Below are 17,647 nucleotides of genomic sequence, written 5' to 3' on the forward strand. Positions count from 1 at the left end.
AAATGGAGGAAAACTAGCCTCCCTGCGGACCTGGCATCTTTTCACTCCCTCCTCTCTACATTTTCTTCCTCTGTTTCTGCTGCTAAAGCCACTTTCTACCACTCTAAATTCCAAGCATCTGCCTCTAACCCTAGGAAGCTCTTTGCCACCTTCTCCTCCCTCCTGAATCCTCCTCCCCCTCTCCTCCTCCTCCCTCTCTGCGGATGACTTTGTCAACCATTTTGAAAAGAAGGTTGACGACATTCGATCTTCATTTGTTAAGTCAAACGACACCGCTGGTCCTGCTCACGTTGCCCTACCCTATGCTTTGACCTCTTTCTCCCCTCTCTCTCCAGATGAAATCTTGCGACTTGTGACGGCCGGCCGCCCAACAACCTGCCTGCTTGAACCTATCCCCTCCTCTCTTCTCCAGACCATTTCCGGAGATCTTCTCCCCTACCTCACCTCGCTCATCAACTCATCCTTGACCGCTGGCTACATCCCTTCTGTCTTCAAGAGAGCGAGATTTGCACCCCTTCTCAAAAAACCTACACTCGATCCCTCTGATGTCAACAACTACAGACCAGTATCCCTTCTTTCTTTTCTCTCCAAAACTCTTGAGCGTGCCGTCCTTGGCCAGCTCTCTTGCTATCTCTCTCAGAATGACCTTCTTGATCGAAATCAGTCAGGTTTCAAGACTGGTCATTCAACTGAGACTGCTCTTCTCTGTGTCACGGAGGCTCTCCGCACTGCTAAAGCTAACTCTCTCTCCTCTGCTCTCATCCTTCTAGACCTATCTGCTACCTTTGATACTGTGAACCATCAGATCCTCCTCTCCACCCTCTCCGAGTTGGGCATCTCCGGCGCGGCTCACTCTTGGATTGCGTCCTACCTGACAGGTTGCTCCTACCAGGTGGCGTGGCGAGAATCCGTCTCCGCACCACGTGCTCTCACCACTGGTGTCCCCCAGGGCTCTGTTCTAGGCCCTCTCCTATTTTCGATATACACCAAGTCACTTGGCTCTGTCATATCCTCACATGGTCTCTCCTATCATTGCTACGCAGACGACACACAATTAATCTTCTCCTTTCCCCCTTCTGATAACAGGTGGCCAATCGCATCTCTGCATGTCTGGCAGACATATCAGTGTGGATGACGGATCACCACCTCAAGCTGAACCTCGGCAAGACGGAGCTGCTCTTCTACCCGGTGAAGGACTGCCCGTTCCATGATCTCGCCATCACGGTTGACAACTCCGTTGTGTCCTCCTCCCAGAGTGCTAAGAGCCTTGGCGTGACCCTGGACAACACCCTGTCGTTCTCCGCTAACATCAAGGCGGTGACCCGATCCTGTAGGTTCATGCTCTACAACATTCGCAGAGTACGACCCTGCCTTACACAGGAAGCGGCCGTCTGGATTACTGCAACTCGCTGCTGGCGGGGCTCCCTGCCTGTGCCATTAAACCCCTACAACTCATCCAAAACGCCGCAGCCCGTTTGGTGTTCAACCTTCCCAAGTTCTCTCACGTCACCCCGCTCCTCCGCACACTCCACTGGCTTCCAGTTGAAGTTTGCATCTGCTACAAGACAATGGTGATTGCCTACGGAGCTGTGAGGGGAACGGCACCTCCGTACCTTCAGGCTCTGATCAGTCCCTACACCCAAAGAAGGGCACTGCGTTCATCCACCTCTGGCCTGCTCGCCTCCCTACCTCTGCAGAAGCACAGTTCCCGCTCAGCCCAGTCAAAACTGTTCGCTGCTCTGGCACCCCAATGGTGGAACAAGCTCCCTCACGACGCCAGGACAGCGGAGTCAATCACCACCTTCCGGAGACACCTGAAACCCCACCTCTTTAAGGAATACCTGGGATAGGATAAAGTAATCCTTCTAACCCCCCCCTCCCCCTCTCCCCCACCCCACAAAAAAAGATATAGATGTACTATTCTAAAGTGGTTGTTCCACTGGATATCATAAGGTGAATGCACCAATTTGTAAGTCGCTCTGGATAAGAGCGTCTGCTAAATGACGTAAATGTAAATGTCTAATGTACCCCTGACGCAGGGATTCGAAGATATATGTCTCCATAGCCACCGTCTCCGCTTGCGACAGGGGATACACGTGACTCCTGGAAAGTGCAGCGTCTACCATGAGATTTATTGCACAATTTCCCTGTCGATGGGGTGGTAATTGAGTCGCCTTCCTTTTACAGAAGGCGAGAGCCAAATCAGCATATTCGCGGGGAATGCGCATGGTGGAGACCTGGTCTGGACTTTCCACCGTAGTAGCACCAACGGAAACCCCTACACACCTACCTGAGCACTCTCGCGACCACCCCGTGAGAGACCTCTGTGGCCAAGAAAAAGTGGGGTTATGACTAATTAACCAAGGTAGACCCAGCACCACGGGATACGCAGGAGTGTCAATAAGGAAAATACTATTTTTTTTCTTGTGACCCCCCTGCGTCACCATACTCAAAGGAGCTGTGGCCTCCCTGATCAACCCTGACCCTAATAGTCGACTATCTAAGGTGTGAACGAGGAAAGGCACATCCACGGGTACAATGGGGATCCCTAAACTATGAGCAAAAGCTTGATCAATGAAATTCCCAGCTGCGCCTGAATCTACTAGCGCCTTATGCTGGGAACGCGGGGAAAAATCTGGAAAAGTAACAGACACAAATATATGTGCAACAGAGGGCTCTGGATGAGAATGGCGCCAACTCACCTGGGGTGCTACCTCGATTTCCAGAGGAACCTACCCGGCACCAACCAGCAGTGTGACCTCTGCGGCCACATATGGTGCACGAGCGGGAACCCCCTCCAGTCTCCCTGTGCACCCTCCCTCCCATTTCCATGGGTATAGGAGAGGGGGTGCGGGAGGATGGAACCACCAGACCCCGATCTGGATGCCCGCGAGCAGCCAGCAGGTTGTCCAGCCGGATGGACAGATCCACCAGCTGGTCGAAAGGGAGGGTGGTGTCTCTGCAGGCCAGCTCCCGACGGACATCCTCACGCAGACTGCAGCGGTAATGGTCGATCGGGGCTCTGTGATTCCATCCCGCAACGGCTGCCAGGGTCCTCAACTCCAGTGAAAAATCCTGGACGCTTCTCGTCTCCTGCCTCAGATGGTAGAGGCGCTCACCCACCGCTCTGCCCTCGGGTGGGTGGCCGAAAACTGCCCGAAAACGGCGGGTGAACTCCTCATAATGGTCCAACGACGCATCTCCCTCTCCACACACAGCGCTGGCCCACTCCAGGCCTCTCCCGGTGAGGCACGAGACGAGGGCGAAACTCTTCTCACGGTCAGTTGGAACTGGGTGGACCGTGGCCAGATAAAGGTCCAATTGGAGTAGGAAACCCTGGCAGTTCGCAGCACTTCCGTCGTACCCCTGAGGCATGGCTAGACGGATGCCACCGGGTTCAGGTTGAGTAGGGGCGCTCCGGATAGACCCCGGTTGGGCTAGTGGAGGCGCTGGAAGTACTCCCTGTCTCTCCCAGCGGTCCATATTCTGGACAACGCGATCCATGGCGGCGCACAGATGGTGTAGCTTCTCCGCATTCTCCTGGATGCGCTCCTCCACCTCCCTGTCCGGGGTATCTTCTCCTGCTGACTTCAATAATTTGGTCAGTGATTCTGTCATAGTCGTGTGTGTAGGTGGCAGGGAAGTCAGGCGCAGGAGAAACCAACTTAGTTAAACTGGAGTAGTTTTATTAACAAAAAACTAACTCCAAAACCAACGTACAAAAATAACATGGGTAAAAATAACCCGTCGCCCACCGATACAACATACATAACATACAAACAATCACTGACAAGGACATGATGGGAAACAGAGGGTTAAATACACAACATGTAATGAATGGGATTGGAACCAGGTGTGTAGGAAGACAAGACAAAACCAATGGAAAATGAAAACCTGATCAATGATGGATAGAAGACCGGTGACGCCGACCGCCGAGCACCACCCGAACAAGGAGGGGCATCGACTTCGGCAGAAGTCGTGACAGCTTCAACAAAGTACAGCGTGAAGAGTCTGAATACTTATGTAAATGTGATATTATTATTTAAATTTTTTATAAGTTTGCAAAAATTTCAAAAATCCTGTTTTACTTTGTCATTATGGGGTATTGTGGGTAGATTGAAGAAGAAGGGGTCTGAATACTTTTCGAATGCACTGAACAAAAAATGTAAACGCAACATGTAAAGTCTTGGTCCCATGTTTCATGAGCTGAAATTAAAAATCCCTGAATTTTTTTAAATGCACAAAAAACTAATTTCTCTCAAACTTTGGGTACATTTTTTTTTTTACATCCCTGTTAGCATTTCTCCTTTTTCAAGATAATCCGTCCACCTGATAGGTTTGGCATATCAAGAAGCTGATTAAACAGCATGATCATTACACAGGTGCACCTTGTGCTGGGGATAATAAAAGGCCACTCTAAAATGTGCAGTTTTGTCACACAACACAATGCCACAGATGTCTTAAATTGTTCAATTAGCATGCCGACTGCAGGAATGTCCATCAGAGCTGTTGCCAGAGAATTGAATGTACCATAAGCCACCTCCAACATAATTTTTGAGAATTTGGCAGTACGTCCAACCGGCCTCACAACCACAGAACACGTGTAACCACGTCAGCCCAGGACCTCCACATCCGGCTTCGTCACCTGCGGGATCGTCTGAGACCAGTCAACCGGACGGCTGATGAAACTAAGGAGTATTTCTGTTTGTAATAAAGGCCTTTTGTGGGGAAAAAATTATTCTGATTGGCTGGGCATGGCTCTCCAGTGGGTGGGTCTGGCTTGCAAGTGCGTGGGGCTGCACCACTGTCCGGTCATGCGAAATCCATAGATTAGGACCAAATGAATTTATTTAAATCGACTGATTTCCTTATATGAACTCTAACTCAGTAAAATCTTTAAAATCCTTGCATGTTGCATTTATATTTTTGTTCGGTAGATCCTAAGGGCACCTTCTGCCCAGAGCGAGGAGCTGTCCTGCCACCCAGGCAGTCTGGGTAAAACAAGCTGGCCATCATCCAGGTTCATTACACTTTGAGAGGAGCAGAGTAAAGTCTCTCAGGATTAATGCCAACGCCGGCACCTAACGCCTTGAGTAATTACGCTTTTCAATGGTTGGTGAAAAGTGCTCTTCACTCACTCACTTATTAATTCATTTACTTTCCCGCGGTAATTAAGAATGGTCTTTTGTTTACATGATAACTGTCGGCTGCTTCTGGTTTACTAGCAAAACTAAATTTGTCACATTCGTGGTCTGTTTGAGCTGCTTTCCCATGGCAATTCCTTGCATTAAGACTCGGCCTAAATTAAGCACGTATTAAGACACATTGTTCTCCTTAACTACATACCAAGACTGGCTTGTAATGGGATGTCTGTATTTGTATGGCTAGGAAGTGTGTGTGTGTGTCGTGTGTGATTATGCTGATCTACGTAACTACCAAACAAACTCTGATTGGGAAGTGTGTGTGCATGCATGCGTGTGTGTGTGTTTCTTTGGTTAGCACAATTGGCTGTAACTCCACAAAACAATTACCCCGGGAACGACATCAGTATAACTGCTAAAGAAAGTTTGTGAAGAGTAGCATGTCCCATACTAAACTAAACTAAGGGCCTCGCTAAATAAACGCCATCTGACCAGCAAGTCGTTGCGTCCCAAATTACACCACATTCCCTACATAGTGCACTACTTTTGACAAGAGACTAGAGAATAGGGCGCCGTTTGGGATGCAGTCGGGGCCTCTTGTCGTACGGAGCATTAAAGTGCCTGCTGAATAGGACAGGCCATCTCTCTGTATACGAGGCGGTTTGTTAGACTAAACCTATTACAGCTCCTGTGGCAGGAGTCCACTATCCACCACAGTCCAATTTGATTTGGCCGTCCCCCCTTACTGCTTAACTGTGAACAGAATACACACACACACACACACACACACACACACCTTTTTCACATTTTCTCTCCATCCTTTGTCATTCTCTCTCTTATTTGGGCCTACCTTTGTTTAGCAGTTAATTTCATTCCCCTATAGCTTCCAATTGGCTCATTCATCCCCTTCCTCTCCCCTGTAACTATTCCCCAGGTCGTTGCCGTAAATGAGAATGTGTTCTCAGTCAACTTACCTGGTAAAATAAGGGTAACAAAAATTATATTACACGCTCAACCTTGTTCTTTCTCTTCCACTCTCACTTCCTCTCTTGTATTGGGCCTGTATTTCTTTACCAATACATTTAATTAACTCCTATATGACTGCACAATCTCAGCATACCATCTCTTCCTTTACCTTTCTCATTAGGTAATGGCGCAAACACATGAGCTGTTAAAAACACTGTATGATGCTAAGTTTTCCTTTCTAAACTAAGTGCCCTCACACCAAAAGGAAGTATTACAATCCAATTCTTTGTTCTTGAAATGGTGACTAGAGGAGAGAGAGGATAACAGGAGAGAGAAGGATATTGACCGAGAGGTAGACAGAAAACGAGCCAGCCAGTTACCCACCCAGTCAGTCTTAACAGCACTATATTCCTCTAATGATCAACCTTCCTTCTCGTAGTGCTCTCTGGCATGAGGAACCCTGACACAGCAGATTGCCTTTCATGGCCGTCATTCATATCCTCATCATCAGCAATTGCCACGTCGGCCCAGGCTACCACAGCTCCAAGGCAACCAGGGCGCCACGTCAACCCGGCTGTCCTCTCAGCCATTAACGAGGGGAGAGATAAAGAGAGGGAAGCGACGCTGATTAGCATATCAGACATGGAGAGAGCACAGGCTTAGACGGGCACACACATGCAGACACACACACACACACACACACACACAGCCTGGAACACACTAGACACTGATCTCGATGCCACGCCAGACGTACACACACACTGACCCTGAAGACACATACAGAGAAAGTAGAGCCTCGGATGCGCAAACACCATGGACCGTATTGCTCACACACACACAATAGTAGCCTAAAACATTGATCGTTTTAGGCTACTACATGATGCTGGAATTTCCCCTATACCCAACCTAGCCAGTGAATGAAAGTTTACAATGTAGGTGCACAGGTCGAGAGAAAAATTTGAGTAATCAAGGTGACGGACAGTGACACATTCAATACCGCCTTGCACACTCTTGCCTGCATCTAGCTGATCTAAGGTGTAATCATTAGTCCAGTGAAAACAGTTGCAAACAAAAGTTTCTATTGGACTAATTCATGTATGTTTATCCCCAATTAGTTCCGTTTGCTTCAAGTTTACTTTAAGAAACGTTTTAACAGAATCGGCAGAATGAATACACTCCTAATCACCCCAAACAGAGTTCATTTTCATAGCAGCCACATACAAACAGCATGATCTCTTTGCTCTTTGTAGAATTTCTTCTCACATCTACGCACTATTCTGTGACCAGGCAAAAAAACCTTTCCAAGCCAAACCTTCATACCATAACTGCTAACTGCTACACACAGCCTACATCGTTACCATCATAATAGCTAACGTCATAGTCAACATAGCTACTAAAACTAGTGTGGTAGTAAACACGCTACAATCATGCAGTACAATGTACAGCAAGCAGTTTAGCAGTTACACCGTCAGGCCCCCGGTGGCAATAAATTAATAAAACCAAAAGCTTACCTTGACTTGGAACATTTCCAGTGTTGGATAGCCATAGCCAGCTATCTAACATAGCATCCCTCTCTGTTTGAGCAGGGTGTTTGAGGCTAAACTAGATGCAATATTTAACTTTTTGGCCGACCTGACCAAGTTCACATAGAAATATGTGTTATAGATCTGTCATTATCATTGAAAGCAAGTTTAGGTAGTGTTAGATCTGTTCTATGTGCGCTATTTCTATGCTTCTCGTTCTTACGTTTCGTTTTTGCGTCTTTTACTTTTGGTTTTGTACACCAGCTCCTAACAGTTGAAAATACAATATTTTTGGTTATGGAAAATATATTTCACAACAGTTTAGATGGTACAATGATTCTCCACACTATACTTGCTTGTTTTGTCACAAACTGAAATGTTTTCTATAGTGCACCTTCAAGTGAAAGTGAAATAAAAATACGACGAAATATAGCTAGCTCTCTCTCTCCCTCTCTTGCTTCTCCTTCATTTTTTAAGAAATAAAATTCAAGTTCAAATCTATTCACCTACTGTATTGTCAACTAATCACCACATTTTATGCACTGTAGCTAGCTGTAGCTTATGCTTCCAGTACTAGATTAATTCTCTGGTCCTTTGATTGGGTGGACAACACGTCAGTTCATGCTGCAAGAGCTCTGACAGCCCCCTTTCTGATTTTCTCAAATTTTTGCTTATGTTTGATACTGAATGTTATCCGATCTTTAGCCAAAACCTAATATTAGATAAAGGGAACACAATTTTTTGTTACTTATTTCATTTATTTAATTACCAAAATCAACAATTCCCCTGTGTGAAAAAGTAACTGCCCCCTTATACTCAATTACTGGTTGTGCCGCCATAAAAATGATAACTTTTTGAATGTTCCACAATTTTTATTTTTATGAAATTCACTGAGGAGGATGGTCCTTCCTCCTCTGAGGAGCCTTTACACAAATGATACTTGCATGTGTCACTGTGACCTTGTGGTCCTATATTTCAAAGGGGTTTAAATGTATGGTTGGGTGCAATAAATGTTTCTGTAGCCTATGTGAAAGCGAGAGAGAGACCGAGAGAGAGAGAAAGAGAGAAGGTTGAGGAGTGTGAACATGTGTGTGTGTGTGAGACAGATTAAGTGTGTGCGTGTGTGCGTGCGCGTGTGTGCGTGCGCCCGCACACACACATTGTTGGATTCCATACTCACTGTACGGTGGTGGTGATGTGTAGCCGTCTGAGGCCTGCTGTGGGGAACTGGCGTGAGTTGATGTAGGAGACCTTGCCCATGGCTGTGTTGACACTCTCCAGGTCCTCTCCCTCCATCACCAGCACCGACTGGGCCGGGTTAAAGTGAAACTGCACACACAGAAGAACACATGAATCAACTGATACAAGAGGGTAAGTGTCTGAGTGTTTCATGCACACAATACGTGACCAAAAAATGTGGACACCTGCTCGTCGAACATCTCAATCCAAAATCATGGGCATTAATATGGAGTTGGTCCCCCCTTTGCTGCTATAACAGCCTGCACTGTTCTGGGAAGGCTTTCCACTAGATGTTGGAATATTGCTGCGGGGACTTGCTTCCATTCAGCCACAACAGCATTAGTCATGTCGGGCACTGATGTTGGGCGATTAGGCCTGGTTCACAGTCGGTGTTCCAATTCATCCCAAAGGTGTTTGATGGGGTTGAGGTCATGGTTCTGTGCAGGCCAGTCAAGTTCTTCCATACCGATCTTGACAAATCAAATCAAATGTATTTATATAGCCCTTCTTACATCAGCTGATATCACAAAGTGCTGTACAGAAACCCAGCCTAAAACCCCAAACAGCAAGCAATGCAGGTGTAGAAGCACGGTGGCTAGGAAAAACTCCCTAGAAAGGCCAAAACCTAGGAAGAAACCTAGAGAGGAACCAGGCTATGAGGGGTGGCCAGTCCTCTTCTGGCTGTGCCGGGTGGAGATCATAACAGCACATGGCCTAGATGTTCAAATGTTCATAAATGACCAGCATTGTCAAATAATAATAATCATAGTAGTTGTCGAGGGTGCAACAAGTCAGTAACACAAGAGTAAGTGTCAGTTGGCTTTTTCATAGCCGATCAAACCATTTCTGTATGGACCTCGCTTTGTGCACAGGGGCATTGTCATGCTGAAACAGGAAAGGGCCTTCCCCAAACTGTTGCCACAAAGTTGAAAGCACAGAATCGTCTAGAATGTCATTGTAAGCTGTAGCCTTAAGATTTCGATTCACTGGAACTAAGGGGCCTGACCGAAGCATGAAAAACAGCTCCAGACCATTATTCCTCCTCCACCAAACTTTACACTTCGCAATATGCAATCGGACAGGTAGCGTTCTCCTGGCATCTGCCAAACCCAGATTTGTCCGTCGAACTGCCAGATGGTGAAGCGTGATTCATCACTCCAGAGAACGCGTTTCCACTGCTCCAGAGTCCAATGGCGCAGAGCTTTACCCCCCTCCAGCCCTTGCTTGGTATTGCGCATGGTGGTCTTAGGCTTGTGTGCAGTTGCTCGGCCATGAAAACCCAATTCATGAAGCTCCCGACGAACAGTTATTGACCTGTTGTTGCTTCCATAGGCAGTTTGGAACTCTTTAGTGAATGTTGCAATGTGCTATGCACTTCAGCACTCGGCGTTCCCGTTCTGTGAGCTCGTGTGGCCTACTGCTTCGAGGCTGAGCCGTTGTTGCTCCTAGGGCTGTTACAGTGACCGTATTATTATCCCACCGGCGGTCATGACGGCAGTCAAATTCCACGTGACCACTTAGTCACAGCAATTAGGCTTCTCCAAGCTCTGATGCTGCTGATTGTCATTAGTAGCCTATCGAACGTGCTAACTGCCTGGTACTCAGCACTCTTGTCCCTCTAATCACTCTGATGTCAATGCAAATGTGATCGAAAATCTAATCAAACACTTCATGAGGGCCCATTGTCGTGGATATTCAGTACTGAGAAAGACTTGGTAATTTCTTCAATCAATCATCTTCATTTAATATCGATTAATTATCACAATAATGAAACCGTCAGCCCAACAGTCTTGTTCTGACTGTTAGGCTGAGAGCCTACCCTTTACAGACAATGCACAGTTTATATAGCTGATACCAAGATTGCTTAGTCAGTCATTTCTAGCCTTCCCATAAGCCACCTTGGTTATCTACACAGCATGGTGTTTTACTTAGTTTCCCAGATACCAGGAAGATGAGACAATGAGGCATTGTTCTACTCCTCTCTATCCCAGTTACAACCCCCCCACATCCTGTCACTGGAATGCCAGCTGTAGGTTTTATCACCAGGAAGCTAGAGTGGATGCCATACAACTCAGAATTAGCAGGACAGAAATATCTCACTGTTTAAGTAAATAATTGTTACATATCCAACAAATAAGGTGAATACATACTTTTTCTGTCACACCATGAGCTCATGTTGTGCAACATTTCTATAGGCTGTCACGTTGGCATGAAGGCTCGGGAGACAGATGCAGGAATGTGTAATAGTTTTTTAAAAATTTTGCCCAAATTACGGCGTGCCGTGTAAAGGCACGGGGACGAAGACCAAACAAACACGTAACAAAAACACAGGGTTGAAACCCAAACAAAAGAGCGAGGAGAACCTTGAACAAATAACACACGAGCACAATGATTAACACACGGGATGAGACCCGTAATCATCTGCACAATCCACAAGGGCACAAAAGCCCAAAACACACAGCACAGGTACTAACACGCACCAACGGAAATAGTAACAATAATCGACAGCACCATGGGGAACAAAGGGCACATATATACAAATACAATCAGTGGGAATAGGGGCCAGGTGTGCGCAATGAAAGTTCCAGAAGGATTCGTGACATTGGCTATGCAAATGCAGAGAAAACAGAGTTTTGATGGCCTCTAATAAAAACAGGAGGATCCCATCAGCTTTCTATAGGCTAGGCCTACTATATTTATTCATCAACTTTCCTAACATGAACATTTTGCTTCACTTTCAACAGGAGTGTAGCCTACCTGGCTGGCATGAAAATGAACCACGGGAAAAGCGTCCTTCATTCGCTATTTAAGTGCATAGATTACATGTTTTTTTCCCGCATGTCCATGTTCCGAGACAGGCGCATGATAATGGTCAATTTTGAAATCAAACTAATACCACACATATATTATTGAGTATATGTAAAGAATAGTTTGATGAGTGACAATATTAGCCTATCACTTGTGAATGATTTATTACCACTTGTGAATGTCGCCCAGTTTGAGCATTAAGGTAATAAACAGCGCATACCACTTTTTTTCAGACTTTTTCAAATCATAGTTGCACACCTCATGTATCCTTCCCAGCCCATAGGCCTATATGTTTTGATAAGCTTTGTATCACAACTAAAGTGGCCAAATAACTTCTTAAAATGAAGCACATTAATCCTCTTTATAACCGGTGAAGAGCCTAACTGGCATACATAAGCAGCGCGTGAAGTTTGAAGTTTGGGGAAAATCATTTTCAGCATAAAAATGCACCTTTATAAGAGAGCCAAGAGTGTGCAAAGCTGCTCGTCAAGGCAAATAGTGGCTACTTTGAAGAATCTGAAATATATTTGGATTTGTTTAACCCTTTTTTGGTTACGACATGATTCCATATGTGTTATTTCATAGTTTTGATGTCTTCCCTATTATTCTACAATGTAGAAAATAATAAAATAAAGAAAAACCCTTGAATGTGTAGGTGTGTCCACACTTTTGACTGGTGCTGTATAGTGTATGTGTGTGTGTTTGCCCCAGTGACTCACCTTGATATCCTTGCCCAGGCTCTCCAGTGAGTTGATGTCCAGTCCTTCCTTACAGGCCTGTAGACAGGAGATGACCTTCTGGGTCTCTATCTTGCCTGGCCGGATGGTCAGACCTGACAGACTGCCCCGGAAGTACTGGGTGAACCGCGGGGTGGACACCTCACCACCTAGGGAGGAGAAGAGGAAGGATGGGACATCCTGTTTTTTTTTTGTTCAGATCAAAGGTGCAATATTGTACAGTCAAGTGGTGGACAATGATTGTCTTCTCCTTAATCTGTTCTGATCTGAAAGCACAGTGCAATGAAAGCAATATGGAGAATGCCTCTATTATAATAGTAGGAACATGCTTTGGTAATTCTTAATTTTACAGTATTTCACTTTATTTACTTAGTTGAAGCTAGAAATAACACTATAGTAAAAGAGATAAACCTATATAACTTACCTTTCAACAAGACTAAGCTATTTAAACAATGGCTAACACAGTTACCTTTGTTTTCACATCACTTCCTAGTAAATACATGAAGTAAATACCAACTGAAACAGGACTGTGAAATAAAGACAGTAGCGTGACTATGGAAATGATAGCCCGTTTTGTTTATCAGCTTCCATCTGCTCTCCCCACTCTTTTTTAAAGTGACTTTCAAAACAACAAAATAAAATGTCCAATCTGAGGTAGATTTGGGCTCAGAGCAGAGGGACACTAGGCCTTCAATAAAAAAGAAATATCGTCGTCTCTTTTTAGGCAAGTGTGTGTTTTTCTTCTTTGATTCACTGGCAGATGGTGCTGGCAGTTTGCTAGTTGTTAACGGTCCCCGAGCCGTGTCTCTTGCTGACATACTCAAGTGTTCTCGCCGCCGCCTGCACCAGCCTGCTTTTTTATTATTTTATATTTTCCCAGACAGATGTTATCAATTAAGTGTTGTGGCACCGAAGCACAGAGCGAGAGAGTGTGTTTTCGGGCTTATTTCAGTCTCGTCCCCCCCAAAGAGGAGAGTTTGAACAAGAAGACATTCAGTGCTAACATATGCTATTTTTACACACCTGGCTGCATAGTATTTACACCTGCAGTAAGGAAGATAGCAATTAAGTTGAAATGGATTGTTTGAACAAGTTGTATTAGGAAATTAGAGAAGGTTTGGGATTTTGTTTATGGTTAAGGCCAGCCAGAGTTGATCTGCCCTAAACATCCCCAGTAGTTACACTGCACAGCAAAATTGCTTGTCTACTCTCCATAAGAAGAGCCCCGTTCAGAGCAATCTCAATAAATGGTTTCCTCATGAAAATGGACAAAACAAACCATATTCTGTTGTTCTCGTCACACGTCTTGTTTTGCTTTGGGTGAGCTAAGGTCAGGTCTGGGGCCTTTCATTCCTTGTGTCTCTTCATTACATTACGTTGTTGATTGCGTGCAGGGTGGTTGGGGGGGGGGGGGGGAGATGAAAGAAAGGCAATCCTGTTCACTAATGGTCTGCAAAGTTATCAGTTGCAGCTTAGTGAAGCTTAGAGCAGCTTCATTGGGATGTAATAGCCAGAGAACTTGTACTCCATTCAGGCTGGCTTAATCCCTTCTTCAGGGCTTTCTCACACAATCACAGATTCATGGAAAGAGAGAGGGAAAAGAGAAAAAAAGAGAACTGCAACCAGGAGCCAGATGAAAATAAATTCAAATGACACCGAAATGCCGTTATGTTGGACCTCGAGCGTGGCTCATGCGATTCAGCGGTATCCATCTGTCCCCCAGCTAACACATTTATATAATTATTATTTTGATCATAAAAGCAATGTTAAGTAGTGCTTCTTCATTCAAATGGATTCATTAGTCCCCTCTTTTCAAGCGGCTGGAATTGACAGCCTGTGTTTCCTGTTTGATGTCTCCAAGCTTGATCCTCTTGATCCTCTTGAGCGTCTGTCTGTCTGTCTGTCTGTCTGTCTGTCTGTCTGTCTGTCTGTCTGTCTGTCTGTCTGTCTGTCTGTCTGTCTGTCCTGTGTGTGCTCCTGCTACAAGCACTCTTAGTCTTAAATTTGGGAGTGTTTAATCACTGTCCTGGACTGGATAAGGGAAACTGACTCATCCCTATGGTAACAGGCAAGGCATTCTGAAACATAAAATACTACGTGACTACCTAAAGTCCGAGTCAATTGAAACCAATAAGCAGTTGCTTCTGGGATACGGAAAACCACATTATTCTTGGGCTGTGAGGAAACATGTCTAAATAAAAGGAAAATGATGTGACTCCTCCCTCCCTGTTCCTCCCCTTATTTTACAGAAACAAATACAGAAATTCTATAGGTACGCTGGGCATATTAGGACAGCCTCAGAGTCACAAAGAGTTGGTATGGACACCGGACCCTATACAGGAGTCTATAATGACCTTGCCAGCAGGCACCCACTGTCAGCTGGGTGTCAATTGATGAGGGATGGATGGGCCAATCGTCGGTCACCAGGTAGGGTTCGTAGGTTACGCCATCTACGAAGAGCGTCACGGCAGGGAACTCCACGTTGATCACGTAGTAGTGCCACTCCTTATCACAGATCTGTAAGACATAGGGACATGCTGTTAGCATTGAGTTAAACCAATGAGCTGTGTAGCTCTGGGTTTGTTGAGAAGTTAAGCACAGTATTTGTATTTATTATGGATCCCCATTAGCTGCAGCCAAGGTAGCAGCTACTCTTCCTGGGGTCCAGCAAAGTTAAGGCATTTATACAATTTAAAAAACATTACAATACATTCACAACAGATTTCACAACACATTAAGTGTGTGCCCTCAGGCCACTACTCTACTACCACATATCTACAGCACAAAATCCATGTGTACGTGTGTGTATAGTGCATATAGTATTGTGTGTGTGTGTGTGTTTGTGTCTCTTCACAGTTCCCGCTGTTCCATAAGGTGTATTTTTATCTGTTTTTTAAAATCAAACGTATGAGCCACCCTGTTCTGAGCCAATTGCAATTTTCCTAACTTCGACTGAACAGTAGTCCAGGTGCGTCAAAACTAGGGCCTGATGGACCTGCCTTGTTGATAGTGCTGTTATGAAGGCAGAGCAGCCCTGTATTATTTACAGACTTCTCCCCATTAGCTACTGTTGTATCAATATGTTTTGACGATGACAGTTTACAATCGAGGGTTACATCAAGCAGTTTAGTCACCTCAACTTGCTCACTTTCCACATTATTCATTACAAGATTTAGTTGAGGTTTTGGGTTAGGTGAATGATTTGAAATATTTTGGACTATCTTATTCCTTGCCACCCATTCTGAAACCGACTGCAGCTCTTTGATAAGTGTTGCAGTCATTTCAGTCGCTGTAGTAGCTGACGTGTATAGTGTCGAGTCATCCGCATACATAGACACACTGGCTTTACACTTACTTGTGTAAGGGCTGTGCTTGTTGAATTACTTCCCTATAAGCGTGCTGAAAGTCTGTTGTCAATTTGTTTACTGTAAAATAGCACTGTATCTGGTCAAACAAAATGTTTTCCAAAAGATTACCAAGGGTTGGTAACAGGCTGATAGGTCGCTATTTGAGCCAGTAAAGGGGGTTTTAGGTAGCGGATTTACTTTTCCTTCCCTCCAGGCCTGAGGGCACACACTTTCTACTAACACACTTTCTACTAGGCTTAAATTGAAGATATGGCAAATATTAGTGGCAATATCGACTGCTATTATCCTCAGTAATATTCCATCCAAGTTGTCAGACCCTGGTAGCTTGTCGTTGTTGATGGACAAAACTTCTTTTTTTTAACTCGTCCACACTCACTTTACGGAATTCAAAATTACAATGCTTGTCATTTGTCAAAATGTCTAAAAACCTGTTTTTGCTTTGTCAGAATGGGTTATTATGTGTAGATTGATGAGGGAAAAAAACGACTTTATCAATTTTAGAATAAGGCTGTAACGTAACAAAATGTGGAAAAGTCAAGGGGTCTGAATACTTTCCAGATGCTCTGTATACTTGGATGTGTAATGTCAGCGTTTGTAGCTGGAACGTTTGTTAATCTTGCCACCTGATTCAATGAATGACAGAGCTGACTTTTCTAAAGTGTTCCAAAGCTTTTTACTATCATTCTTTATGCCATTTATGTTTGTTTCATAGTGTAGTTTCTTCTTATTTTTATTCAGTTTAGACACATTCTAAATGTGCCCTTATGTTTGCCAAACGGTTGTGCAGCCAGACTTATTTGCCATTCCTTTTGCCTCATACCTCTCAACCATACACTTTTTCAATTCCTCATCAATCCATAGAGATTTAACCGTTTTTACAGTAATTTTCTTAATGGGTGCATGCTTATTAGTGACTGGGATAAGCAATTTCATAAATGTGTCAAGTGCAGCGTCTGGTTGCTCCTCATTACACACCACGGACCAACAAATACTCTTTACATCAACAACATAGGAATCACTACAAAATGTATTGTATGACCTCTTATACACTATATTAGGCCCAGCCTCTGGAACATGGGTTTTCCTAGAAATGGCTACTGTATTGCGATCGCTACATTTCTGCAACATTAGTAAAACTGTGATCAATACATGTTGATGATTTCATTCCTGTGCTGTTTGTAACTACCTTGGTAGGTTGACTGGTAACCTGAACCAGGTTGCAGGCACTAGTTACAGTTTTAAGCTTTCTCTTGAGTGGGCAGACTGATGAAAACCAGTCAATATTTAAATCACCCAGAAAATATCCCTCTCTGTTAATATCACACACATTATCAAGCATTTCACACATATTATCCAGATACTGACTGTTGGCACTTGGTCTATAGCAGCTTCCCACCAGAATGGGCTTTAGGTGAGGCAGATTAATCTGTAGCCATATTACTTCAACAGTATTTAACATGAGATCCTCTCTAAGCTTAACAGAAATGTGGATCTGAATATAAATGGCAACACCTCCACCTTTGTCATTTCTGTCTTTTCTGTAGATGTTATAACCATTTATTGCTACCGCTGTATTATCAAAGGTATTATCTAAGTGAGTTTATCTAAGTGAATGTCATCTGTTACTAGCAAATTATTGATTTCATGAACCTTGTTTCTTAAGCTACATATGTTAACGTGGGCTGTTTTTAGCACTTTTCTGGAATGCTTGATTGTTTTCATTGCTTTACCAGGAAGCTTAGCAGGAGGTAGACATGTTCATGTTATTATGTTAGTGCAGGGTGAGCTGCACACAGTGGACTTCCTACTAGGGCACACCGCCTCAGTGCTAACAGTATAACTCTGGTCCATAGGCACATGATTAC

General features: G+C 44.5%; 1 protein-coding gene across 1 annotated transcript in view; it reads right to left on the reverse strand.

The window, feature by feature from the left end:
- LOC115156760 (calsyntenin-2) overlaps positions 1-17,647 on the reverse strand; it is a 303,928-nt gene that overhangs the window by 10,231 nt on the left and 276,050 nt on the right. The window contains exons 9-11 of the mRNA XM_029704424.1: positions 14,769-14,931; positions 12,397-12,563; positions 8,811-8,959 (exon numbers count right to left, since the gene is read on the reverse strand). Coding sequence (XP_029560284.1) covers positions 8,811-8,959; positions 12,397-12,563; positions 14,769-14,931 — 479 coding nt within the window. The remainder of the gene's footprint in view (positions 1-8,810; positions 8,960-12,396; positions 12,564-14,768; positions 14,932-17,647) is intronic.

This window comes from Salmo trutta, chromosome 21 (assembly GCF_901001165.1).
Source record: "Salmo trutta chromosome 21, fSalTru1.1, whole genome shotgun sequence".
NCBI lineage: Eukaryota > Metazoa > Chordata > Actinopteri > Salmoniformes > Salmonidae > Salmo > Salmo trutta.